We start from the raw sequence: 27,556 nt of genomic DNA, 5'->3' as shown, positions 1-27,556 counted from the left end.
CAGGGGAAACTGACATTTGGTTTTATTGTGCCAAGGACATTACAGATGGCGGATCTTGCTGACACCTGCAGGGCATGGGTGCCCCATCTGCCAAGGCTGCTCCCACCCCCCACACTCAAATCCTGGGCGGTGGCCATGATCCTCAAAGGTGCCCCCCACCCCGAGATTCCAAAATGACTGGTGGTGGTGGTGGAAGCATAAGGAATGCAGCAAGGTCAGAGTCTCATTGTCCAAAGCCCACTTGACACCTGCCCCCCCTTGCCCTCCCACCCCACCCTGGCTCACACTAGACCCTGCCCGCCTCCACAGAGCTGGAGGCCAGGGACATCAATCACATCTTCGTGCCCCGTGGCCTGCCTGCCCCCAAACCAGAGAGATGCCACTTTCATAGAGCCAGTGCTGTTGTCTACATCACTTTTTGATTGGTTGATTTTATAAGATAAAAGTAACGTTTTAATAAAGAAAAAGTTCAACATTGAAGGCTCAGACATTCTTGGGGTACTGGGAAGGGGATTTTCCCACTTCTTCCTCCCACCTCCCCGGCATCATTTGTGGTGGGGTGACAAGTTTCTGATCTTGGAAGGAATCGGGGACAAGGAGACTTTCCTCTGTCTGAATGTCTCTCCTCAGGGGCTGCCTGGCTGCCAGTTGGTTTGTCTCTGTGTGCCTCTCGCCTACCTTCAGCACCCTTGCCCGAGTCCCCTGTGGAATGCAGGGATGGTGCTGTGCAGGGGGCAACAGGGCACATCAGCTGCCGAAGAGACAGGTGATGATGGTGGTGGCAGCGATGAGAGGGCGCGCAGGGTGGGCTAGCCGGAGGGAAGTGGGGAGGAGTGAAAGGAGGGGAGAGAGGGAAGAAGGAAGAAGGCAAGAGGGAAGAAAGCCAAAGAAGGTGGGGTGGCACCAGAGGGCAGGAGTGTGGGGGTTGGGAGATGGTCTCCAGTCTCTGGGTCTCCATCAACTCTTGTCTGGGGGTGGGTCTCTGTGCACTTTGTTTTTCTTCATACTGTCTAGGTATTCCTGTTGGGACACTGCCAGCACCGACGCTAGGATCTCATCATCATCCCAGTCGTTCAGGCCTGCTGGGCAAGAGGAAGGGAGAAAGGATGACAGAGCACTTTAAAGCCTGCCTTCTCCTTGCCCTTTGCTGATCCCTGGCTCTGGAGAGATCCCATTCAGGCCCCCATCACTCTTTTCTCTAAGGAGAAGACTCCTCTGGGCCTACAAAACCCCACTCAGATCCGCCTCTGGGACAGACTCTTGGACCTGAAAAATTCTCTTTTCCTGGGGAGATGGCCAGAGGCCCAAGAAGCCCCCTTTGCAGGACAAGCTGGTTCTGCCATCTCTCCCCAACTCCCAGCTGGCCCCTGGACCATAGACAGAGGAGGCTTACCAAAGGCAGAGGGGGACATCTGCTGAATGAGGGCCCGGCACTCCAGAGTAGGGTAGAGGGACACGAGGGGAGAAGTAGCCCGGTCGGCCCCTGTCGAAAACTGGCTGCTCGTACCTGGGGCAGATGGACAGTCAGAGGCAGGGCTCAGGACCTAGGCAGGACCTCCTGACCCCTGCATGCTCCCTATCAGCAAGTCACTGACCTGGTGCACAGGGTGAAGGAGGTTTGGCAAGAGCTAAGACAGTGCCTGGGGAAGGAGGCTTGATGCCCAGCTCGGCATGCAGCTCAGGGTGCTCGGGTGACGAGGCTGAACTCCGCTGCCTTGGGGACCGGCTGGTCCACTCCTCCAGACCACTGGAGGCTGCTGCTGTGGCAGAGCTGCACGTGGCGCTGGCTTTCCGGGGCTGCAGTGAGCAAGGATGAGGAGGTAAAGACCAACACCAGTCGCAACCCTCCTCTGCCCCATTCCCAAAGGGCTCGCTGCCTCCCAGGATCCTGGCTATGATATAGCTTCTACATAGGCCACCACCATTCCTGTTCACACAATGGACCACAGGATGAAGGTAAGCTCTTTTAAAGCCCCTCTCACACCCTTACAGCCAATCTGACAGGAAACCTGTTACCTCCACCTTCAAAATAGATCCAGAATCTATCCCCTTCTCACCCCCTCCCTTGCCAGCACTGTCGTCAGTCACCAGAACTGCTATGGTAGCCTTCTCCTTTTTGGTCCCCTGCTTTCACCCTTGCCCCCTAGACTCCATTCTACACTCAGCAGTCAGGAGGATCCTGTTAAATCCTAAGTCAGATCCCACTCTTTCTCTGCTCACAACCCTCTCATGGCTTCTGCCTCATTCAGAAAAAAAGCCAAAGTTCTCACCACAGCCCACAAGCCCCTTCCAATCTGGCCCCACCGCCTTCCGACTCCATCTACTACTACATTCTCTTCTGCCACAATGGCCTCCAGGCTGCTTCTGAATCACACCTGGTGTGCACTTACTTCAGGGCCTTTGCTCTAGCTGGCCCTCTGCCTTCCCTGGCATAGGCACTTAATCCCCTCACCTCTGCAAGCTTTTGCTCAAATCTCACCTGCTCTGAGGCCAACCCTGACCATGCTATTTAATACTGTGAACTCCCAGCCCCACTCAGTCCTACTCATCCCCTTTATCCTGCTCTACATCTTTCATGCATACCACCTCTCAATTAATTTATTCATTATGTTTATTTTGTTCCACTCTGCATAAATGTAAGTACCACAAGTACAGGGATCTGGGACTGCCCGGCTCACCAATGTACCCCTATACACTGAGAACAGTGCCTGCAATAAATATTTGTTCAACGAATTACTCAGCTCTTGCCAATGTCTATTAATCACTCTAAACTCCTTGTGATTCCTCAAATGCCTGGCTGTCATGCCCCACTCCCTGCCCTAAAAATTCAACCTTTCTGTGTGGAGACTGACCAGAGCCCTCACCTTCACTGGTCTCCCAGCCAGGGTCAAGGGTCCCACTGATGCATGTGTTTCCCTTAACAGACAGAATCACTGAGGGTGGAGTGGGCCAGACCTGATTTTACATCCTCAGCACACAGCCTGCCACACAAGAACATTCAGCAAGAGCCTGTCCCTCTGAAACTATCCATGAACCCTGCATGTCACCATCAGTGGCTGCCCTCCCTCACTCCTTAAAAGAGCTAGTTCTGCACAAGCGTTGAGAGTTCTAAGGCACAATGCCAAGACTAAGGCCAAGATAAGGTACAGACGGGGCTGGGAGCTTCCTTCTCTCCCAGATGCCAAAACTGCTTAGTTTTTTTCTGCCTGTCTGTGGGCAGAACGTGGGAATTAACAGGTTCTTAGCCAGGCTAGTGACAGACCCCAGGACCCACCTGGCTGGGGCCACGGACTTGGCGAGCCTGTTTCTCCTGATCCCTCAGCCACTGCAGGTAGGACTCCCGAGCCACCTGCTCCTCAATGGCCTCATTTGTGGCCTCCCAGTCTGTGGCCCGCTTCTTGTCTTCCAGCATCTGCTGTTCAATCCACGACTCCTCCGATGTTTTTATGGCATTCTTCATCAGGGACTGCTCTGCAAACTGCAAGGAGTGGGGGAGGAACAGTGATGTGGGCTGACACTCTGAACTCTGGCCAAGAGCCAGAACTGGCTCAGGGAGGTGGGCCCACAGGCCCGCAAGAGAGGAGGCACAAAGGCAGGTACTCTTACTAAGCAACCCCCTGGGCAGGCTGCCTATTCATCAGGGGCTGGGGGAAGGCAGGTTTGGGTTGTGGGACGTGTCATTCCAAACTCCTATACTCAGAAGCTCTGCTCCCAACCCCAAGACACCTCAACTGAAGTACTAAGTCTGGGGCAGTCAGGTGTTCTCCAGCCAGGGCTAGAATTTAAAGAAGCCTCACCCAGTGACGACTCAGTTGTTGAGGCCTTCCTCACCTATGCCCAGATGGGACAAGGAGAAAAGATCACCCGAGAAGTGAGCTCTGTGTGCACAGGGTAGAGGGACTATTGGGGCATTTAACTGGACAAGAGAACAGTGTCAGCATGGTGTGAGGTGCTATGAGTTGTGGAACACTGTGTGAGAGTGTTCTCTGTCAGGCTGTGAGACATAACAGATTTTTAAAAACGGAATAATGAAAAGTATCAGTGCATATCCCAGGGAATAAATGTGAAGTATTGCTCAGTGAAACTTATTTTAATGCACATATACACACCACACACCAATGTGTGCATGCACTAAGTAATGATGTAAAATGTAATTTTTTACCCATGGATAACAGTCCAAAAAGAATGTAAAACTCTGTTAGAATAAGCCAATTAAAAAATGGGGAAAAAATCTAAACATACAACTTCAAAGAAGATATACAGATGGCAAATAAGCCCATGAAAAGATGCTCAACACCATTTGTCATTAGGAACTGCAAATTAAAAATAACAACAAGGTACCCATCAGTTAAAGATATCAGTAAGAACTATACCTTCATGTAGATATGGATGGTTACATATAGAAATATTTCTAGATACGTGTATACACACAGGTTAGTATATACACATATACTTCCTTGTTTTGTCAGCTGAAAGGGCCTAGAAACAAGGATACCCCAATAGCAAGGAGCAAACTCAGCACTCAGATGCTGGTTTCTAATAACATTCTCCAATAAAAGGAACTAGGACTCCTTGGAGAAATGGCTGGTTCTAGGAATGGGGCAGGAAATATACAAGGTGAGCCTGGAGCACCTTGCAGTGCCAGAAAGTAAGTATTCAAAACAAAATAAAACAGGGACTTCCCTGGTGGCGCAGTGGTTAAGAATCGCCTGCCAATGCAGGAGACACGGGTTCAAGCCCTGCTCTGGGAAGATCCCACATGCCGTGGGGCAACTAAGCCCGTGCGCCACAGCTGCTGAGCCTGCGAACCACAACTACTGAGCTTGCGTGCCACAACTACTGAAGCCTGTGTGCCTAGAGCCCGTGCTCCGCAACAAGAGAAGCCACTGCAGTGAGAAGCCCGTGCACTGTAACGAAGAGGAGCCCCCGCTCGCCGCAACTAGAGAAAGCCCGCGTGCAGCAACGAAGACCCAACACAGCCAAAAATAAATAAATTAATTAATTAATTAAAATAAATAAATAAATAAAAGAAAAACGAACAAACCAAGAAACACCCCGCGCTCCCAAAACACACCACCACAATGATGGGGGTATGTCAGAGACGCAGGAACCAACAAAAGGAGCTCCCAATAGCCAAAATTGGAAAAATTTGAGCATCAAATAAAAATACTATTGGATTATAACCCAAAGTGTAAAAGTATTAAAGATATACCCATCAGTCCACAATGATACAAATGATTGAATAAATTAATAATGGAGGATAAGAGACAAATCTCCCTTGCAGAAGAATTCCAAATAATTTATGTAGATACTCTGCTCTCAAGAAGATGGAGTGTATCCTCTTTTTTTTTTTTGGCTGTGTTGTGCGGCTTGTGGGATCTTAGTTCCCCAACCAGGGATTGAAGCCGGGCTCTCGGCAGTTAAAGCACGAGTCCTAACCACTGGACTGCCAGGGAATTCCCTAACCCCACTTCTTAAGTGTGGGCTGTAAATGACTTCCTTCCAAACAGTACAGCATGGAAAAGGGGGTGGTGGGGGGGAAGACTAATTTTACAGTGGAGAAAACTTGATAAACGCTACTTCTGCCAGATGATCAAGGTCGACATCAACAGTTATAAATCACGTTCACAGTATACACTGTTGATATGATGTGATGAGAATGGCACTTTACCACTGTGATCCTCCTCCCTGAAACCCACAGCCCCAGTCTAATCATGAGAAAAACATCAGACAAATTCCGAAAGAGAAACATCCTACAATATAGCTGACCAGTACTCCTCAAAACTGTCAATGTCACCAAAAACATGAAAGTGTGAGAAGCCATCACAGACAGGGGAGCCTAAGGAGATATTATGACTTTAGTTAATAATGATGTGTCAATATTGGTTCATATATTGTAACAAATGTATCACAGTCATCTGACATGTGAATAATAGCAAAAATGTGTGCAAGGGGGAGCAGGGTATATGGGAACTCTTTACTATCTTCTCAATTTTTCTGTAAATCTAAAACTATTCTAAACAAGTCTACTAAAAAAAAAACTTAGGGCACTCACATTTTTAACAAAAGGAAAAAGAAAAGATACATATGATCAAACCACAGAAAGTCACGGATGAATCTTAAGTGTACAGTGTTACTTGAAAGAAGCCATTGGAAAAACTACATACTGTTATGATTCCAATTATATGACATTCTAGAAAAGGCAAAACTATAGAGTCTGTAAACAGATCAAAAACAAGGAAATTCAGAAAAACTGTCACAGAAATATGGTCTTTAGTTAATATATCAATATTGGTTCATTAAGTATGACAAATACACTATGCTAATACGTTAATCATAGGGTATATGGGAATTCTATAATCACAATAATTACATAAATCTAAAACTGTTCTGAGATTAAAAATTTAAAAAACAAAACCAAAAAACCTTTATGCTAGAGGGTGTGTTGGTGTTAGGGTGTGTTTCCTAAAATGAGGCAGGAGCACTTTCTGTTTGTAGGAAGTGAAACCTGAATAGAAGATACCAAAATCCCCAGCAGACAACTGTTTATGAGACAGAGAATCAGAATCTGTCACTGTGTGCTGAGAAAATGTACTGCCACCTTCTGAGCACCTATTAGGCACCAGGCCCAGTGTTAGGCACTTTCTGTATCGGCCAAGCTACCAAGTCAAATTACTTGTACAATCTGCCTTAGGTCCCAAGCCAGTAAGTTGTGGGGCCAGGCCTACACTCCAAGTCTCTGTGACCACAGTTGTCTGTACCTGCTGAGGTTCGGAGGAGGATCCATGTGGGTGCCAAGACACCCAGACCAAGGCCTGGCTCACAGTTCCCAAGTGTGACTCCATATCCCCAAATGCCAACCCTTAACAGGCACAAAAGATGGGTGAACCAGCTCAGACAGGCAAACCAAGACCACAGAATGAGCCCTGAGAGATCACCTTGGGTAACTTCCTAACTTCACAGAGGTGAGACCTTACGGGCGACTCAGAGAGGGGACAGGATATTTTTGTGGGCTAGGGGCAAAACTGAAACTCCAACAGAGATTTCTGGTCTCTATATCCAGCATCCATTCTGGGCATGGGGACCTGCTTACCCCCGGTTTGAATGATGGCAGGCCCAGCCCCACGCCAATGGTGGCCTTGTTAGGATTCACCACTGAATTGTAGTGGATATTCCGATGGTAGCTGACACGGATGGGTTCATCCTCATTTTGATGGATCCCATGGAATGTGTTGATGGGTTCTGCAGAGAAAGAGAAGGAGGGAGCATCCACAATGGGCTGGGTGGGGCAGGCTCGGACCAGGCGTGATCAGTCGCTCACCAACACCACAGAAGTACCTGTGCTGTACTGGTACACCTCCACGGGCCGGTTGTACATCTCTGCCATGGCCTGCATCTCAATGTGGTTGCCATGGCAGTTGTTTTTCCGCTTCCGGTTGATGTAGGTGGTAAAGTCCTCTGTGACATAGTTAGAGAAGTAGTCGGCATTCTTCATCTGCAGAATAGATCAGAGGAGCAAGCTCTATGTAGAGAAGAGATCCTCCCACTCTGCCCCCGCCCCAAGGTCTCTGCAAAGTCTCACCAGATAGTCCATGCAGTGCTTTCGCACAACCTCATGCATGTCCTGGTCTCCATACACCTGGTCAGCTGTGGGGACAGAAGGAGAGGCTGGGGTCAGAGCTGCCACCAAAGAAGAGTTCTGAGTCACAGAACATCCTTGGGGGTGGAGGGCTGGGGGCCAGGGAAATGCCCTTTCCTACCCTAAGGCATGGAGAGTTCTTGGCCTTGTGGGCTGGAATAGGGTCATGAAAATAGAGGCAGGCAGGGACAGTCTTTAAGAACAAGAGTACAGGTAAGAGGGACACAACCACAGGCCTCTTGAGCAGATGACTTTGTCAACAAACATTTTAAATCCCTAAGTGGCCTTAAGCACCTTCAATTCCACATACACCCCCTTCACTTTTCACATGAGGAAACTGAGGCTCGGGGAGTTTGTGGCTTGACCAAGGTCACACAGAAGTCAAGTCTGTGACAGATTCAATTCTATAATTCAGTTTCCTGACTCTCAGGAGTCAGTATGGCCTTTATAAGGTTAAAAAAAAAAGGAAAGGAAAGGAAAAGAAAAACAACTGGGCTCTAAGCCCAATTCTGCTAGGTACTAGTGAGCAAAATGACCAGAGGCAAATGACCCAAGTGTTCTGACCTTCATATGCCTCACGTGTAACATGGGATGGAGCTGGATGACTTCCTGGCAGGGCTCTCGTGGGATTAATGAGATAATAGGTGTGAAGTGACTAGCACTGGGTTTGGGACAGAGCAGTCACTCAGAGCCCCCTTTCCTGTAGTGGGGCCTGAACGTGCAGTACTGTGAAGGTGATAGAGGTGAGTAAAATCCTGCCCCTATCTGCAAGAAGCATGTATTCTATAAGAGAGATAAGACACATATGCACCTAACTTAAGCTTAATTCAGGAAAGGCAGCCTGTGGCCCAAATGGTCCAGGCATTATAGGGTTTTGGTCACAATAAGAACTAGGCTCCCTCTGCCTCACTTAAGGATGTTCAAACATGCTGTTCCCTTTTCAAGACATTATTTCCATCCTCCTTGTCTGCCTACTTATCAAATATCAATGTATTCTTAAAACAGTTCCCCACCCTCCAGAGCACCTCTTATCACCAGATTTATCAAAGGTGTGTACAGACTTCATCTGCCTGATCACACTGGGTTCCCACTGAGGGCAGAGGGCAGTTCACATCCAAGTCCACCCCCAGCTCAGAGCCTGATGCAGTGCAAGAAATTGGGAACAGTTTGCTGAGTGGATGGGAAGGCTGCGGGAGCCAGGGAGCCTTCTCCCTGAGAAATTAAAGTGGGCTTGAAGATGAGGCACGCCTTATGTCCACTGGCTAAGACGAAGAGGGAATTTCCCTTTGTCTCCCCAGACCGTTGCTCTGACGGGATCTCCCTGGGGCACTGGGGCAGAGGCAGGGGCAGGTCCTGCAGGGAACACTGCAGAGTTCTTCCATGACAGCCAGTCTACCTCTGTGAAGAATCGCTAGAAGAACGCCTTCGCTGCCCTCCCCTTCCTTCCCTGGAGGGTTATGTGAGATAAGGAAAAAAAGGCCGCTCTGAGATAGAAAACGGGGCCCATGCCTGTCTCACGTCCTCCTGGAGGTGCAGAGACCTGAGAGGGATGGGGAGTGGGGGCTGTGAAGGCGCGAAGGGGTAGTCCCTTCACCGATGTAAACAAGGATGTGGGTTCTGCGGCCACACTCTCCCCTGCCCCACCCCCCAGCAGCACTTCCAGCAAGTCACATGCCCTGTGCACAGGCTGGGGGCCCCCTGTCGCTGCCTTTCTTAGAAGCCAGGACCACAGAACCCGCTGTGGCTGCCGGAGCTGCCCGAGGAGCTATTTCTGTAGAATAAACTTGGGGTGCCAAAGAGGCAGTGCTGTCAGCAGCTGCAGTAAACAGGAACTGAGACAGGAGTGAAGGGGTTAAAAAATAGGGGTTGGTCTATCAGGCTCAGGGAGGTGGCTGAGACGTTCCTAGGGAAGGGTCAACAGGCATTTCCAGGCCTGGGAGGTAGATCTACCCGACCTAGATGCCAGATGCAAGAAGTTGGGGGAAAGAGGGGAGACTGTAGACAGGGAAGGGAGTTGGGGGAGAACCTTCCCATGAGGGTCCCCCCATTGCCCTGTCACTGACTCCTTTGCCTGACAGAAAGGCTCTTCTGCCTCCTAGCTATGTGGCACTGGAAAAGGCCTTTAACCAAGCTATGTGGCACTGGAAAAGGCCTTTAACCACTCTGGGCTGCAATGTCCTTATCCATAAAGTGGGGGAGATAACTCCTCTTCCTCTCATGGGGCGTTGTTAAGACTACGGGGATGGTCTGCCGAACACCTAAAGCATACTAGGTGTTCAAGAGCCAGGGCTCCTGTTTGTCATAAGGAGGACGATGACTCCTTCAGATAGCCAGCCACCCACAAGTCAGCTAGAATGTCACCGGAACCACTTATTAAGCCCTTCCTCATTTCTGTTGCACTTCATCAGCCAGAGGAAAGCCCCAAACTCAAAGTCTAGGTTGTCCCTCCTCATGAAGGCAGAACTGGTTCTCTACCTTTGCTGAATCCAAAGGTCCACAAGCCTACATTCTGTGCCTATAGTTCAAATCTTCAGCAACCAAACAGGCCTCACAAAATGGGTTCCTTACATGTGGGCAAAGTATGACCTTCTCTACTTATCTATAAAATGTAAAATACCACCTTCTCTACGGTACATGTATTTAATCACAGCTTTTGGGAGGGGGAACCCACCTCACTGGTTATAAGATGTACCCTAGTTTGGGGATCATCAACATGTAAGAAAATGTGCATCTCTGAACCAAGGAAACAGAGCAACAGTACCTTGCCAATGAGGGAGAGTAGAAGGATCTTTTGAATGACATAAGGCAGGAAAAACACCCAGTGCAGGGCTAAGAACACAGAAATCCTCACTCAGGAGATGCTTGTCTGATTTTGCCAGCCCTACCTCTGTCCTCCAGAAAGCCCTCCTCCTCCCGAGAAGGTGGCACATGGAACCAGGGGCTGAGCTGGATTTCCCTGTGGAGTCTAAGGTGGAGGGAAAGGGCCCAATGGTCCTGCAGAGGTAGGGGAATTCACAGCACTTGTTTTGATAGAAACCGAAACTCCTCCTCTTGCTGACACTGCACTTGGCAATCTGCACCTGCTCTCCCCTCCCGGAGTCCAGCTGAAAGGGGGTCCCCACTACCTCACCTCTGTCCCCAACCCAAGTAGGGCTCAGAAATCCTCAGTACAATACTACAGTTGGTTCCACCAAGGCCTTTTCACATTCTAACTCATTCCATTCTTACCCAAAAAAACCCTACTTTCCACAGGACAGATACTGAGGTACAGAAATGTGGCATAGTTGGCCCAAGGTCACACATTTGGGAGGTTGAAGGAGAGGCCAGGCTTTCAAGGTGTAACTGGTAACTTCAAGCACTGACGCCCCAGGTGACATTACCACCACTCCCAATCCAGCTATCACCTTAGCCACCTGACTCTCTAGGCCAGGCCTGATCCTGACTGCCTCAGTTTCCCCACCAGCACAAGCAGGAATCAGCTGGAACGCAGGAAAGGCCTGAAAGTGGGCAGAGATTACAGATATCAGGGGCTGTACCCCTCACTAGGGCCACAGAGGTCAGCATGAACTTTCCCTCCCCACACCCTACTTCTGTCCTTTCTCTGAGCATACAGAGACACCAGCATAGAAATGCATATGTGCATGCACACAACCAGCAGATCCTGCCAAAGATGTTCCCTGAGGCCAAATACCCACACAACAACCCTCACAACTGCAGAGAACTATTGCATCCAACAAGTAGATGCCCTTGCCACCAACCAGGAAAGACTGAAGGCTGGACAAGATATGAGGCTGTACAAACTGAGGACCCCTCCATACCTCCTTCCTAGCCTTTGCCACGGGGCCTGATGGAAGCGAGGAATAGCCAATAGCTCTAACAGACTTGTCTCAACCTCCCTCCCCTGCTGCCTGGGGGAAGGTCCCCCAAAATGTAGTCACTGTTTTTTGAGGAATTATGTGGAAGAGCAAGACAGGAGAGCCTGGACTCTCTAAAGAGTTTAAGGGGAACTTCATTAGAGGTCCAGTGATTAAGACTCCACGCTGCCACTGCAGGGGGCATGGGTTCAATCCCTGGTCGGGGAACTAAGATCCCACATACTGCATGGTGCAGCCAAAAATAATAGTAATAAATTTTTTAAAAAAATAAATAAAGAGTTTAAGTACAAGGCCCTACAATTTGTTTTAGAGGCACCTGGGGATTACCTCCCTACCAGGCTGCTGCCTGCCTGCCTGCCTACCTGCCTGCTGGAAGAGCCACAGCGAGTTCCACTGAGGACAGAAAAGGAAGCTTGGTGTGTGCAGGGAAATCTAAAAACAAACCACACGAATGTGTGTACAAAGCAGTAGGGGGAGACAGGACCTGCTCTATTCCCTGCTTCTCTCCTGGCCCAGTGGGAACCCTGGCCCCACTGAGGAGATGAACCAAAAATAAGGCCTCACCTGCCTGTCAAGCAGCTGTGGTGCATACCTGGCCTGTGGCCCCAGCTACCCCAACTGGCACACCCTCAGCAGGGGAGACAGCAGAACTCAGCCCTCTCAATAGCCTGGTCTCTGAGATGCCTGCTCCTCTACTCAAGAATGCCCATTGCAGGACTTCCCTGGTGGTCCAGTGGTTAAGAATCTGCCTTCCAATGCAAGGGACGTGGGTTTGATCCCTGGTAGGGGAACTAAGATCCCACATGCCACAGGGCAGCCTGCATGCCACAAATAGAGAGCCTGTGCACCACAACGAAAGATCCCGTGCGCTGCAACTAAGACCCGATGCAGCCATAAATAGATAGATAGATAGATAGATAGATAAATAAAATGCCCACTGCAAAGATGGGAACACTGAAGGAGGCAGGGCAGAGAGAGGTCAACAGAAGCTGGTGTACATGGTGGCCCATGGGATTCTTCTCCTTCTGGCCTGGTTCAACCTCAAACACCAATGTTCTGATACTGGCTGTGTGACCTAGATAATAAGGCCCTGACTTTCTCTTAAGGCCTATTTCCCTTTTATAGAAGAGTCAAAATTGATCTAAGATCCATTCCTCCAATGCTGATAGTCCATGTTCCAAGACTAAAAGGTCCAGAGCAGTGGGCCTCGCTAATGTTTCTGGGCCCATCACTGTAACGTGCACAGTCCCAGCTGTATCCCCAAGGCCCACGCAGACACACGCACATGTGGCTGCCACTCTGCCCACAGAGGCTGAGGCCAAGGCCAAGACCAGGGCCAGGGCCAGGGCCAGAGGTTTTTGCTGAGTCAAAGCCATATAGAGAGAGGGAGGGAAGAGAGATGCAGACTCACGTTTCCAGGAGGAGGTTATCTGAGCATAGCAGGGGCAGGGTGGACCACAGGATACCTCTGGGACCCAGGCTCCCAATTCCACTCCACCCAAGCCTGTGCCAATGCTCATGAGTTCCCAACAGGTGGTTGTGGAAAAGAGAACTGGGCACAAGCAGTGGATATTGGTTCACACTGGGGACACCCAGACCTCAGAGGTAAAACAGAGGGTAGAAACCCACCTGCCTCAGGATTCCTAAGAGTAGAGGACCACAGGTTCCTAGCTGGAAGAAGTAAGACCCAGAGAGGTCAAGGAATAAAGCCAAGGTCACCCAGCCAGTTGACAGCTAAGCTAAGAAGCTAGGGCTTCCCTAGGGTCATAGAAAGAATGTGTCCTTTGGACACCTCTTGGTTCCCATGCAGTTCTGCCACTAATGACCCTGAGCATGTCACTTCCCTTTCCTGAGCCTCAATCTTCTCACCTGTCTCATTGGATAATGATCGCAATTTTGCAGGTGAACCTGAAGCACCCTGAGGAATGCCTAGCAATCACTCGGGGTCAAGGAACGACAGAGTGGTCTCTGTGTTGGTCCCCCCTCCAATTCCAGCCCTCAGTTACGTGGTCCTTCTACTATTCAATATGTGGCAGCCTGTAGCCCTTCTCACCAGAGCCTAGGGTAACTACCACCTGTCCCTGTCCCAAGCTAGGCTGGAAGCAAAGGGGCAGCAGAAAGCTTGAGGATAAAGTCCCCTTCCCAGGCACATGTCCTGTGCACTCTGCCCCAGGGAAACCTCAAGGTGAGGCCTAGAGACCCGGGGATCATGTACTTCTCAGGGAGAGACCGTGGGGCTTCTGAGGTTTTACGAAGAAAACCCAAGGGCAGCCCAGTCAGAGGAAATGTGTAGCCATAGTGCTGATAGGGAAAGGCCTTCAACCTGTCATGGTCAGCTCTTCCTGTAAACTTAGGCCCCTTACTGGAAGGCCCCAATGAGGGGGAAGGGTCAGAAGGTGTTTGGGGAGAACAGCTAGATGGACACACACTTAAATTTTGTTCTTGACATGGGTTACTGCCAAGCCAGGTCCTCACCAGGCCCAAGGTCTGCCTCAAAGACCACCCAAGATCCAGATGCCCAGCTGCATTCTCTGACCCTCACTCCACCAGCAGCCTTGCTTAGCCCACATTCAACCTAAGGTCTCGGCACAGGCCTAACACCTCATGGGCCCCCACGTCTTCTTTCTTTGCCTTCCTTTGGTCCAAGATGCCCCCAAACCTAGCTCTTTCTCTAGGAAACATCCCAGGGAGAACATGGACTTGAGCCACAGGGATAGGAAGGTTGGAGTTTTCCCAGCCCAGCAGATTCCATTGCCTGAACCTCTTCTGCTTGGTAGAATAGGGAGGCAACCAGTCACCCCACCTAACTTTCTTTCACCCACTCAAACATTTGTGGCTCTGAGGCACCACTAATAATAGCACTCAAGCTTTATCAATGTTATTGTTCCATGAGAGTCTACCAAGTCAGGCACTAAAGGGATTTACTAAAGTAATCTCATTTAACCATTATAACACGACATCTTTTAGCCTCATGGTACACAGGTACCTGAGATACAGAAAACAGGCTCAGGGAAAAAAGAGGGGCTTGCCCAGGGGCACACCAAGAATCAGTGGTAGAGCCAGAAGTGGAGCCTGAGTCAGTCCAGCCCACCAACAGACATGATGGGTCTGCACAGACTAAGAGAATAGCAGACCCAGAAGGGATTCAATGAGCCCCTCAGAATCAACACCATTCACAGATGGGAAAATGGAAGTTATGAGTCAGGGGAAGAACTAGAAGAAAGGGCTTCTGACTCCCAGCTCAAAGCTCCTATTGGAGGGCACTTTTCCTTGGGAGATATCAGAGCTCCAAAGGGAGGATCAGATCACACTCCCAGCTTCCTTTGGACACCAGCACAGGACCTCACAATTGCTTGTTGAGTCAGAGATTCAGAGCCAGAGAAGTTTCAAAGATCTAGCTCAGACTGGATAGTAGATGGTATTAAGGAATTATTAATTTTGTTAGGTATGATAATGGCATTTTTGTTATGTTAAAAGAGAAAGAGAGGGCCCTTATCTGTCAGAGAAACATACAGAAATATTTACAAATGAGATGATCCATGATGGGGTTTTGCTTTAAAAATACTCATTTCAGAAGAGTAAAAAAGAGTGGGTGGGGTAGTGATGAAACAAGCCTGGCAATATGTTAACGATTATTTTGAAGATGAATGATGGGTACATGAGGGTTCACTATTCTTCTTTCGTGTAAGTTTAAAAAAAGTTCTATGATTCCAGGGCGACAGCTTTGTGCTGCAGTTAAGAGGCCTCAGACTAACCTAACCCAGACTCCGACTCCCGACTGTTCTATGTATTTCTGACCCTAGGTAAGTCATTCCCTATTTCTGAGATGTTTTTCTCATCTAACAACTGGAAGCAATAGTCCTACACTTACCTAGCTTGGAGGAGAATTAAAAGGGTTTCCTGTAGTGTCTGACAGAGAAATCTGTCCCTAAGTAATGTTACTTTCTTTATCACTATTATTGCTGTTATTACTCTCATACCACCATACTGCCTCATGACTGAGGGCTAGAGGCCAGACACTAACTTGAGGCTGGGGCCTGGAGTCCCTAAAAGATCAGCTAACTCTGCCCCCAACCCTGTCACACGGGTTACTACTGACAACTGGGACACAGCTCAGGGGCAGCCCTAGGCCCTTGAAGGCTGAGGCAGAGACTCACCTACAGCCCGGAAGAGACAGGCGCCGTCCTCCTTCATCTGCTTGATGATGAAGCCCTTCTTGTCTCGCAGGGCCTTTTCAAACCAGTGCTCCTGCTGGAGGGAAGAGGTGGGGGTCAGCAACAGGAAAGGCCTGTACCCTCGCCCCAGGGCCCTGCCCCTGAGCTCGCAAGGGGCCCAGATGATTGGCTGAGAGGACAATGGGCAGGGTCCAGTTCTCTGCCCTGCTTGACAACTCTATGTGCATGTGAAGCAGGAGGAGACCCTTTCTTTTAGGGAATCAGTCACTGTGTGAGCAGACTTGCTCCCAGAGGGGTCTCAGCTGCCCTAAGGGCAGAAGCCCCATCTGTATTCTGACCACTGCTGACCATGCTGAGAATCCAGTGTTGGGCCTTCCCCTAGGCAGCCAGAGGCCCAGACCCAGCAAGTGCCTGGGGGGGGAAAACCTGGCTCTACCTCGAGAAGTTTCACCTGGGGACCCCCTCTAGTCACTTAGGGTAGGGGAGATGTTTAGGAGGGAGTGACTGGCAAGAGTCTAGTTCCTGAGCTCCACATACAGCTAGGGAATTCCAAGATATACTGTATAAGGCAAAACATATGCAAAGTATGATGTCACTTGTGATAGAACACATTTAACATATATATATGCATATGTATACAAACACACATGCACACAAAGTTGGGAAGACTTTACACAACAAAATATTATCCCTAAATGTTGGTATTACAGATGATTTTACTTCACCACCTCCTTTATAAAAAGAGGTATACAATACCTTACCCAAAATTCCAAACTTCTAAAAGCTTTTAAAATCAAGTCTTTATCTAACTCATTTAGCATCACAATCCGACCTGAGTTGACAAGAACCCATTTATTCCACCTAGAGGCGAATATTCAAACATTTCTATGCAGAAACATTCAGGTGTTTGACTATGACGGGAGGTGTTACATAATACACAGTACACATACCAGGTGACTTTCCTAAATTCTGAAATTTTTCTGAATTCCAAAGTACAGCTGGCTCTAAAGGTGTGGGGTTAAGTGAATCTGTACAAGTGTGTATTTTCAGATGTTTTTAAAAAAAATAATGGAGAGGGACTTCCTGGTGATCCAGCGGTTGAGATTCCACGCTTCCACTGCAGGGGGCACGGGTTCAATCCCTGGCCAGGGAACTAAGATCCGGCATGCCGCCTGGCGTGGCTAAAAATAAATGAATGAATGAATGAATAAATAAATAAATAAATAAATAAATAAATAAAGGAGAGATGAATAGGCGGAACATATAGGATGTTTAGGGCAGTGAAACATACTGTTACATACTGTTTAGGGCAGTGAAACATACTGTTACATACTGTTACATACTGTAAGAGTGGTTACATCATTATACATTTATCCAAACCCATAGAATGTACAACACTAAGAGCAAACCCTAATGTAAACTATGGGCTTTGGGTGATTATGATGTGTCCATGTAGGTCCAATGATTGTAACAAATGTATCACTTTGGTGGGGGACACTGATTATGGGGGTGGCTCTGAATGTGGGGGGGCAGGGGGTATATGGGAACTCCCTGTACCTCCTGCTCAATTTTGCTGTGAACCTAAAACTGCTCTAAAAAATAAATCTATTAAAAAATAATGTCCGTGTCACTTAAAACACGTTTTCCATCTCAAAACAAAACGAACCAGAAGCAGCAAATCTTTCCCAGCCTCCTCGCGCCATCTGCTGGCCACCAGAAGAAGCCAGCCTGAGCCCGCATCAGGTCTAGGGACCAGAAATCCCAAGGCTGCTGCTCCTTGGGGACACGACCCAGCCTAGGGATTTACAGGATCTGGGCTAATGCCAATGAGACAGAGGAGGTCACCTCTCTGCAGGCCATTTTTAGCCAGCTCAGGTGAAAGAAATTCCTGGCAAAGTAGGAAACACCGGGTTTAGAGGCTAAAAAGCTCTGGGTTCCAACCCCAGCTCTGTCACTCACTTGTTGCATGAGTTCAGGTAAGCTACCTGAACTCTCCAAGCCTCAGCCTATCAAACGGGGGATATGTGATCTGTCCGACAGCTGTCAAGAGGTTCAGAGGGGCTTCAGGACCTGAAAAGGCTTTCTAAACAACATACCATGCACTGGTGAGGTGGTCATCAGTAACAGAAGAAGGGGCAAGACCAGCACAGACAGAGATGACATACAACTGAGAGGCCCTCAGAAAGTCCCAGGTGAGTGGCTAGACAGGAGGGGATGAAGAGAGGGTGACAAGGGAATAGCCAGTAGCCCCACCATCAGGGCCCGCACGCCAGGAAGGTGTGGCTGGCTTTCCAGAGATGACAAAGGCACCTGGAAGCTCTTAATGGGCTTCCACAGCACAAACTCTTGTTTGGGTACAACATTCCAGCAGTCCAGGTGTCCCTCCTGCCCTGAGGCTGTCACATTGGACTGGCCTACTCCAGCCAGTTCCCCTATCCCTGACCTGCAGGGTCAGCCATCTCCCAGCACCATGGCGCCTGCCCTAGCCAGGGGTCTTCAGCAGGGAAGCTGCAACTATGACTACAACCCCAGACTGGACAGAAGAAGTAGTTCTAAAAAAGCAGGGCACACAGCAACCTCCTGCCCTCAAGGATGGGGGGAAAAGAGATCGAGAGGGGACAGGGGATCAAAGAGGACGAGAGTGGCTCCTACTTACTCATCCAACAAAGGTTTACCAACCAGCTACTAAGTCAGACCCTGGGCTGGCAATGAGGACAGAGAAATGAATCAAATTTGGTCTCAACCTCGATAAATTCATGAACTGCTAGAGGGGTGGGGAAACAGGCAATGTCCACACTGAAGTGTGAGCAAGGGCTTTGAAAGAGGTGAACACAGGTGTGCTGTGAAACAGAGGAAGGGATCTGGCCAGTCATTAAGGCTGGCACTTGAGAGGAGGTGCCACCTGGGTAAAGGAGTAAAACACCAAGACCTCCAGAAATGCTTGTTAATTGGATAAGAGATCACTTCTGTCACTCCAGGGATGCCAGAGGCCCAGCAATGAGTTCAGCAGAGCTAAAGTCCTGGATAGGACTAGGCAAGTAAGCAGGGCAGGGCCAAGAAAAAAGATGAATTCATATTAGCCGAATGCCTGCCCATGCCAGGTGCCAGATGCAAAAGGTGACCTCATTTAACTGTCCTTACCACAGCTCAGGTGGCAGGAAGCATTATCTTCATTTTACAAAGGCAGAAAGGAACTGGGGTTCGGGCACCAGCAAAGCCTAGCGTAAAGGCAACAAGAGAAGCCTCATGAGTCACAGCATGGAGATGTACCTGGCAGCCCATTTGGGAAAATCCTGATTTGTCCTTAAAAATGAAGAAGGCCTGAGCATTCCCCTTGCACAAGCAAGGCTTTGGTACTGGGGCAGCCAGACTAGCATCTGGGCCTGGAACTGGAGGCCAGACCACTAGCCACCCACTGCCTTTGGCACCAGCAGCCTTTAAAGCAGGCTCTGGCTGAAACCCCTTCTCTCTCTCCCTCTGCGGGGAGAAAACAGGGAGGTCATGGTCCTGGGCTCCAAAAAGAGCTTAGAGTCCCAAGAGCTCAGAGCACAGTCTTTTCCTTTCCCCAGCTGGATAGGAGCCTCCAAGGAAAGTGCCAACTTGAGAGTCGTTTAGGAAAATGGCCCAGGAAGGAAGGTCTGGCGGAAGTGAAAGGTGGGAGCTGGCCCAGGCATAAGCTACATCAATGTCCAGGCCTAAGAAAGTCAAATCCAGACCCTGGGACTTCCCTGGCGGTCCAGTGATTAAGATTTTGTGCTTCCACTGCAGGGTTCGATCCCTGGTTGGGGAACTAAGATCCCACATGCCGTGCAGCGCAGTCCAAAAATTAAATTAAAAATAAATAAAATAAAATAAAAATACAAAAAGTCCAGACCCTGAATCTTCCAAGCCCACTGCTGAACCTGTGGCTGACTCCCTCCACATCTCTGAGCCTCCACAAAGGGGTTGGGCAAAGCTCTCTGACACCAGGAGATCCAAGGTACAAGACTGCAACCTACTGGTCCAAAGGCACAAGAGAAGTTGAAGCAGGCTGTGGGACCCAACTGACTGAGGTTTCAATCCAACTCCACTAATTATTAGCCATGTGATGAACTGCTCTGAGCCACAGTTTTCCAATCTGTGAAATGGGATAACAAGCCTCCCAATAATAGGGATACTGGGAAGACTCAAATATTATAGGACTTTGCCCAGTATGAGAGCACTTAATGAGTTCCCTTCCTCGCCCTGGAAGGGAAACAAGAACACCCCTGTAGAAGGCTGAATAATGACCACCCAAAGACATCAGGCCCTAATCCCTGGAACCTGTAAATGCTACAGGAAGAGGATCTTTGCAAATGTGGTTAAGAATCTTGCGATGGGGAGATTATCCTGGAGTATCAGGGTAGGACCTAAATGCAATCACGAGTGTCCTTAGAACAGCAGAGGAAGACCTGATACAGACAGAGGAGGAGACCACCCATACACAGAGGAGAAGCAGGCAGAGGTCAGAGTGATGCGGTCAAAAACCAAGGAATGGGAGTAGCCATCAGAAGCTGGAAGAGGACTGGATTCTCCCATAGAGCCTGTGGAGTGAGTGTGGCCCTGCCAACACCTTGATTTGGGCCCAGTGAAACTGATTTCGGACTTCTGGCCTCCGGAACTGTGAGAGAATAAATTTCTGTTGTTTTAAACCACCCAGTTTGTGGTAATTTGTCACAGCAACCACAGGAAACAAATACAACCTCCTTGTAGCACTCCCTTGTGTGAGCTGTGAGGCAACGTGGCAATGCTCACATCCCACAAGATCCACCCTGTTTGCATCCCCCCAGGGAAAGGGTTAGAATTAAGGCTGCAGGGGCCTGGAATCCCCCCTCCCAGCCTGGGAAGCTGCTGACTCTGTCTATTGATGAATGAGTTGCCACTGAAACGGGGAGGAGGCAGGGGGAGATGGCAGTAGCAGTGGCAGCTCATGGACAGATGTCTTCCCAGAACCCACGGCCAAGAGGTTTTTAGTATTCTGGGCTACACAGCTCTGTCCCAGCAAGCCTGGTGCCAAGACCACCCCTCTCTCCCCCAAAATACCCAGGAACACTGGCTCTGCTCCACGGGCTAAACATAGGCAACCCATCCAATGAGAAACAGACAGACACACCGCTAAGGACTAACACAAGCTCTCCAGGGCAGAGGAATCGGAAAAGAGCAAAAGGCCCCAAACCTACTGCCAGGCCACTGGGGTAGGGGGGTGAGGGGGATTAAAAAATGAAGATTCTATTATTCTGCAACAAAAAGAAACAAAGTCCTGATGCATGCTACAACATGGATGAACCTTGAAAACATTATGCTAAGTGAAAGAACGAAGTCACAAAGGACTGCATGTTGTATGATCCCATTTATATGAAATATCCAGAAAAGACAAATCAATCAAAACAAAAAGTAGATTAGTGGTTGTCAGAGGCCGAGAGGGGATAAGGGGATGGGAGATGATGATGATGCAGGGTTTCCTTCTGAGGTGAAAAAAATGTTCTAAAGTTGATTGACTGTGGTGATGGATGTACAACTCTGTGACTACACTAAAAGTCACTGAATTGTACACTTTGAACTGGTGAAATGCATGATGTGTGAATTATATCTCAAGAAAGCTGTTAAAAACACACACACAGGGGGTTTCCCTGGTGGCGCAGTGGTTAAGAATCCACCTGCGAATGCAGGGGACATGGGTTTGAGCCCTGGTCCGGGAAGATCCCACATGCCACGGAGCAACTAAGCCTGTGCGGCCACAACTACTGAGCCCGTGTGCCACAACTACTGAAGCCTGCGTGCCTAGAGCCTGTGCTCCGCAACAAGAGAAGCCACTGCAATGAGAAGCCCGTGCACTGCAACGAAGAGTACCCCCACTCACTGCAACTAGAGAAAGCCCACACGCAGCAACAAAGACCCAACACAGCCAAAAATAAATTAAAAAAACAAACAAACAAAAAAACACAAACACACACATAGGGACTTCCCTGGCGGTCCAGCGGTTAAGACTCCATGCTTACACTGCAAGGGGTGCAGGTTCAATCCCTGGTCAGGGAACTAAGATCCCATATCCTGAGTGGTGAAGCCAAAAAATAAAAACAACAACAAGAGAAAACAAAAAACACACACACAAAGGCCTACAGCACTGGCTGGTGAGAGGGAAGCTGGTAACTGCTTGAAACTTCATAGCATACTCCCAAAGCCAAGGGGTCCCACTCAAAACTTTCACAATGGATGGGAGGAGTAGAGAGCAGAGAATTAAAGAGATTACAACTAGCTTCAAAGCAATGAGTACAACTTCCCTCCCCACCACTACCCATTTTATGGATGGAGAAACTGAGGCCCAGAAAAAGGAACTACCAAAAGATACAGGACTCAAACCCAGACGACCCAGGCAGAGACCACTTCCTGCTATACCACTCTGCCTCCTCACCAGAGGAATCAGCAGGTTCCTAGAAGCCAAATGAAGGGTTTTTGCCAACAAAGATCAGTTGTTGCAAAGGCTCCTAGGAAGAACCCAGATGATCCTGGGGAAACTTCAAGAGAAGAATCAGCCAAGGTCCAAGGTGGGCCAGGTCAGGTATTCAGACACTCAATAACCTTGGGCATGGGTGGACTTTTGGCAGCTAAGCAGGAGATCCTGGGATTTGAACTCAGGCCTGCCAGCTCCAAAGCCTAAACTTTTTCTACACATAACCCTACCTCCAAACCATCCAAGAGGTCTCCCAACAGGCAACCCCCGAGCTTATTCACCACAGCATAGCTGGCCACAAAAATCACTGTCTGCCAACCCTGAGCCTCACACTGACCAGGCGACTTGTCCTGACCACCAAGCTTGGATGGTTGAGAGGGAACACAGAGGCAGGGGAGAGAGGAGAGGAACCCAGTTCTGCCTCGAAAGACACCTACTGTTCCCTGTCACCTCCAGGCCCAAAGGGCTTTGGTGTGAGCTCCCTAAAATCCCAAAGCTAAACAATACCTCACCAGCTCCTTACCTGACCAAAGAGAAAACTGTGGCCCAGAGAGCACAGGCAGAACTATTCTGCTTCATCCAGAAAAGCCCCATCAGAGCCAGGGTGGGAACCCAGGCATCCTGGCTTCAGTGTCAGGTCCACCCTCTCCCACCACTTCAGCACACGGGCCCCCTTCACAAAATGCTCTGTGGCGTCCTCAAGCTCAGGACGCTCTCAAGCCATTCTTTTCAGAGGGGAGACTCTCGGCAAGGCAGCCATACCTGGGAAAGGAAACCCCTGACAACACCACCTTCCTAGCACTGGGACCCCCAGGGTGTCAAAAGGGCTCCTAAAGGCAGTAGATACAGTAACAGCACCAGGACAGACAATAAGTCTGAGTAGTCACAAGGACCAGATTCACCATCTGGGCTCCCTCTCAACAACTCCCCTCTTTCCCAAGGATCTAATTGGCCTCCGGGTTATAAATGCCCCCAGTGACGGTTCAGGACTAAGCCTAGGGCTGCAGGAAGAATCTCCCCTCTTTTCATCCCCAAGTTCAACCAGGTGAAGCAAAAAGAAGCATCTTCTTCCTCCCTTTGTCCCAAGAAGTGGGAGGACATGAAGCCTCTCCTCCGTCATTGGGAAGGGAAGGTATCATGCAACCACAGAGCTTTACTTCCATGTTCTTATGGGAACAATTACAAGGGAGGGACTCCTAGCCCAGGAGATGCAAAGGGGATGTAAGGAGGTGTCTTTCTAGTCACCATGGCAGCACATGACTTTCTCTCTGTTCCTGGGACTCCTCGTTTCTGTGGAGAAGGAAAGGCACACTTTACTGCAACCAGTGAGAAGAAATAACTCCTGGTCCTCACCCTGGCAGATGATTTATCCTGCCTGGAGAAGTAGTAATGCATGGAAAGGGAACAAGAACAGGAGCTCAAAACCAGGCCCTGGCCCTGGCCCCCGTGAAGTACACAAAGATTTACCTGAACCAAGAGGGAGAGGAATGTGGGTGGAGAATTTCCTGCAGTGGGGATGTCCCAAACCCCTTCCCTGTCTCTGGGAAGAAAAAAGCTTATTGAAAGAAATTCAGGAAGCTCAGAATATTTCCCTGATCCAGGAAATTAGAAGCATAGCTGGGTCAGGGAGAGACTCAACACATCTCCTAGCTCTTGAGGGTAGGCCTCAGTCCTCATGTCCCCAGTACCTGACACCTTTCTCACAGAAAGTAAGGAGAACTTCCTAGCCAGAGCAGGCTCAGGTAGGGAGTTCTTATGACTGTGAAAAGCATCCAGGTCCTTCTGTCCAATGGGGGAGGCCTCAGGCCACATTGGGGAGGACTTCCCGTCCCTCTCCCTGGTGAGAAAGGATTGCCTGGTTGGGGGAGAAGGGAGGGGAGGAGGAGCCTCATACCCAAGGGGGGAGCTCAAGCCCCTCCCTAAGGTGAAGGATCTCTTGTCCCAGAGGGGAAGCTCAGGCCCCTGCGAGGAGGCTCAGACTCTTTCCCCCAGAATCCCACCTTACCCATGTCCCCAAGAGTAATGAGCAGCCCGCAGGACTTAGTTCAAAGTGGAAGGGGGGCTTAGGCTCAAGTCCCCAAGGCATGAAATCTTATGCCCCCAAAAGGCCTCTAAAACTGGGGTACACGTATGCTGAGAGAAAGTTCAAACTCATGAGGGGAGATGCGGAACCCTATTCCCCAGGGACTCTACCCATGCCCCAAGGGAAGGGTCTCAGGGCTCAAATCTGGTCAGGGGAGACCTCCTGCTCCTGAGGAGTACCTTAAGTTCCTTGAGGGGGAAGCTTGGACCTCACCTCTAGAGACACACTGGCCACTGGGGTAGGTATGCATCTCTTGTCCTTGAGGGAAAGCTCAAGAGTCCTTGGCACAGTGTCTCAGATGCCCAAAGAGAATTCTCAGACCACTCCCTGAGGAGAAAAGTCCCCTAAAGACCTCTGTGGAGGGGTATCAGTCTCCTGAAGAGGCTTCAGACCCAGTCTCTGAAAGCCCCAGTCCATAAGCAGGGGCAATCCTAGGTTCCAGTATCCGAAACAGTGAGTCCTATTTTCTTGAAGAAAGGTTCAGGCCTGGTGCTGGGGGGGCGGGTGTCTAGACCTTAAAAATAGCTTAAGCTCCTAGAGAGAAATTCAGACTCTTGTCTCCAAAGAGGTCTCAGACCTCTTTGAGAAAGCACAGACCCTTGTCACTTAGAAGGGGATGAATCTCATGTACCCTAGTAGACTTTCTGGTCCCAGGGTGTTGGTTTTGACCCTTGTTCCCATAGGGAAGGGGATCTTAGGGGGGTATGTATGTGTGTGTGTTAGGCCCTTGACTTCTAGAAGAGGGAATCTCAGACCCCACTGCTGCATGGTCCTGTGCTGTATCCCCCTGAGAAAGAGAAGGGGGTTGTCCTATATAGAGTGTCTCAGACCCCTGAAACGGTTTTGGTATCTTGGGGACACTCATATCTCTGAGATCTCCACCTTACTTGTATTCCCTGGAGAAGAAGCCTTAAACTCTTATCCCAGAGGAGAAGAAATCTCAAGTCACTGAACACAGACCAAGGTCCTCTGGAGAGTCGTGAGACTCCCCTCTCAGGAGGCATTCCATCTTGCCTGTCTCTCCTGGGGAGTTCCTACCTATTGGCCCTACACGAAGAGGTCCCTGGGCCCAGAATGACAACTACGGCCCTAGGAGACATCACAGACCCCACTTTTAAGTCCTCCATCTTATCTGGGGCCTCTAACCCCAAGTCCTTGGCGGGGGAAATAGGGTCTCTCACACCCCCACTACCAGAGAAAAGAGTGCCAGTCTCAGAGAGAAGACAAAGGCCCCTTGGAGCGATCTCAAATAGCCTTCCTTGGGTCCCTACGCAGTCTGGGCATCCCGTCCACCACACCCAGTCACCCGTCACCCCCCGCCCATACCTGCTCGACAGTGGCGGGGTCCATGGCCTCGATGCGCGCTGCAGCCGCTTCATACTCATCCTCACTGTTGTAACCTGCGCCGACCTCCTCCCGCTCAGGACTGGCCCCGCCAACCGCGCCAACCCCAGGGGCTTGACGCCGCCGCTTGCTGTGACCCGGCCCAGAGCAGCAGCCGCCCACGCCCACAGCACTGCCCACGCCCACCACCACGCCCGCCGCGCCCACGCCCGTTGCTGTAGCACCCAACGCGTCACCGGGACCGCCGCCGGGACCGCCGGGGCCCCCACAAGGAGGAGGAGAGGCCTGCTGTGGCCGGGGTCCCGCCACGGCGCCAGGCTGCACGGCCAGCGCCCAGCGATGGAGGGCACCCGGTGGCCCCGGGAGCGGGCCCTGAGGCGGTGGCGAGGCTCGAGGACGGGTGCCGACTCCCGAGTCACGGTCACGATCGCTGCCACCCACACCCGTGCCGCCGCCGCCCACGCCTACACCCCCGCCGCGGCGAGGCGCCGGGGGCAGCGGCCCGGGCGGCGGCGGCTCGTTGGCGGGGTCGGCGTCGGGAGGCGGTGGTTTCTTTTTGGGGAGAATAGTCATGGCGGCACCGCCGAGTACCCCCCACCAAACTCGGCGCGGGGCACGCCGGGAGAGGACCCGGATGAGGGGGGCTACAGTAGTGCGCGAAGCACGACGGGATCGCCGGGCCCCGGATAAAGAGATCGAGGCACCGGTTTTCGAACGTCGGCGGCGCGCGGGTCACGCGGCCGGAGAACCCGGATGTGAAGTCCAAGATGAAGGCACCGCGGCGAGCTTGTCGTAGCCTTCTCTCCAAGCCCAGCAAGTTTATTGCTATGCTCGTTCCGGCCTTCGGCTTCAAAGGAAACAGAACCAAAACAAGCACCTCTTCGCCCCGCCCCCTCGCAGGTTCTTGAACTACCGGGTGGGGCCCGGGGCGTTGCGCAGGCGCGCCGGGGCGCAGCCCCGCCTCTCGCTCGGAAGTACGTGGGCAAAATCTTCGCCGCCGCCACAACAATTGAGGGCACCAACCAATCGAAGCGGTTGCGTGGGTCCTCGATGATGCCCACGAGCCAATCAGAAGCGAACGATCGCCCTCCCCTGCCCTCTGTCTCAGATTTCAGTCAAAGTCGGCACCCTTGTTCCTTGCCTTTCCTCTTCGTCCCGTCGTGCTCTTGTCTCCCCGAGGCTCTGACTCGCAGGCGGGGGCACTGCAACAGGACAGCGTGGCCTGCCCCGTGCACGAGTTTTTAAATCGCCTCCCTTCCGGGCTTCCAACTTGGCCCCAGTCAGCCGGACTGACTGGAAAATATCAACACTCCCAGAGGTTAGCTAGCCCCTGAAGCATCACTTCCGTTTCCACCCACCAGAAATCCGCCTCCGGTAGAGAGGCGGGCACAGCTTCACCCTGGCAACAGGCCGGGTTCTGCAGTGATTGGTTAAGACATGCCACCACTCAAGTCGAACGGGCCAACCTTGGGACAGACATGCACCATTGGGACAGTGGGTGTTTGGGAAGCAGACACGCCCACTCTGGCACCGGCGCACCGCTGCCCTCATGTTGACCTCCCCGCCCCTGTGGCTAGCGCGCAGGCGCGGCACAGCCTTTCCCCACCCCCACAAGTCCCCCCAATGGTGTTTACCTGAATCGAGCAAAGTTTGTAAACCAGCTCTGTCAGCAACCAGCGTCTCGCAATAAGGTTGGTAAAATTCCTGCTACTGAACGGATGGAGAGCTACAAGCTAATCCTAGCTGTGCCCCTTCTGAGTGATATCTGGCAAGTCATTTAACACCCACCCCATCCTCAATTTCTACTTCTCTGTAAAATGGCAATGATAATCCCAATTTAAGGATCAGAAGTTAATGCTTGCAAAGCGTCTGGTGCTGTGCCTGGCATCTAGTAAGTGCTCAATAAATTAGTCTGCACTGCAGTGCAGTGGAAAGAATCCCAGGCTTTGGAGTCAGGAAGACCTCAGTCCC

At 50.5% G+C, this 27,556-nt stretch overlaps 1 protein-coding gene across 3 annotated transcripts; it reads right to left on the bottom strand.

The window, feature by feature from the left end:
- Positions 1-4: 4 nt before the first annotated feature.
- OTUD5 (OTU deubiquitinase 5) lies at positions 5-26,945 on the bottom strand. 3 transcript variants are annotated; one of them, XM_067722929.1, is made up of 9 exons: positions 25,568-26,945; positions 15,672-15,762; positions 7,583-7,647; positions 7,339-7,495; positions 7,094-7,242; positions 3,275-3,478; positions 1,596-1,797; positions 1,394-1,507; positions 5-1,082 (listed from the first exon to the last, which is right to left on the bottom strand). In XM_067722929.1, the coding sequence occupies exons 1-9, from the start codon at positions 26,156-26,158 to the stop codon at positions 958-960; spliced, it is 1,698 nt and encodes a 565-aa protein (XP_067579030.1). In that variant the 5' UTR covers positions 26,159-26,945; the 3' UTR covers positions 5-957. The 3 variants fall into 3 exon arrangements, with proteins under 3 accessions (XP_067579030.1, XP_067579028.1, XP_067579029.1); XM_067722927.1 differs by having other exon boundaries at positions 15,672-15,765; positions 25,568-26,944; XM_067722928.1 differs by having other exon boundaries at positions 5-1,079; positions 15,672-15,765; positions 25,568-26,943.
- Between the last annotated feature and the right edge of the window lie 611 nt (positions 26,946-27,556).

This window comes from Pseudorca crassidens, chromosome X (assembly GCF_039906515.1).
Source record: "Pseudorca crassidens isolate mPseCra1 chromosome X, mPseCra1.hap1, whole genome shotgun sequence".
In the NCBI taxonomy this organism is placed as follows: domain Eukaryota; kingdom Metazoa; phylum Chordata; class Mammalia; order Artiodactyla; family Delphinidae; genus Pseudorca; species Pseudorca crassidens.
The sequence above is the reverse complement of the archived record's forward strand: the minus strand, read 5'-3'. Positions and strand labels throughout refer to the sequence as shown.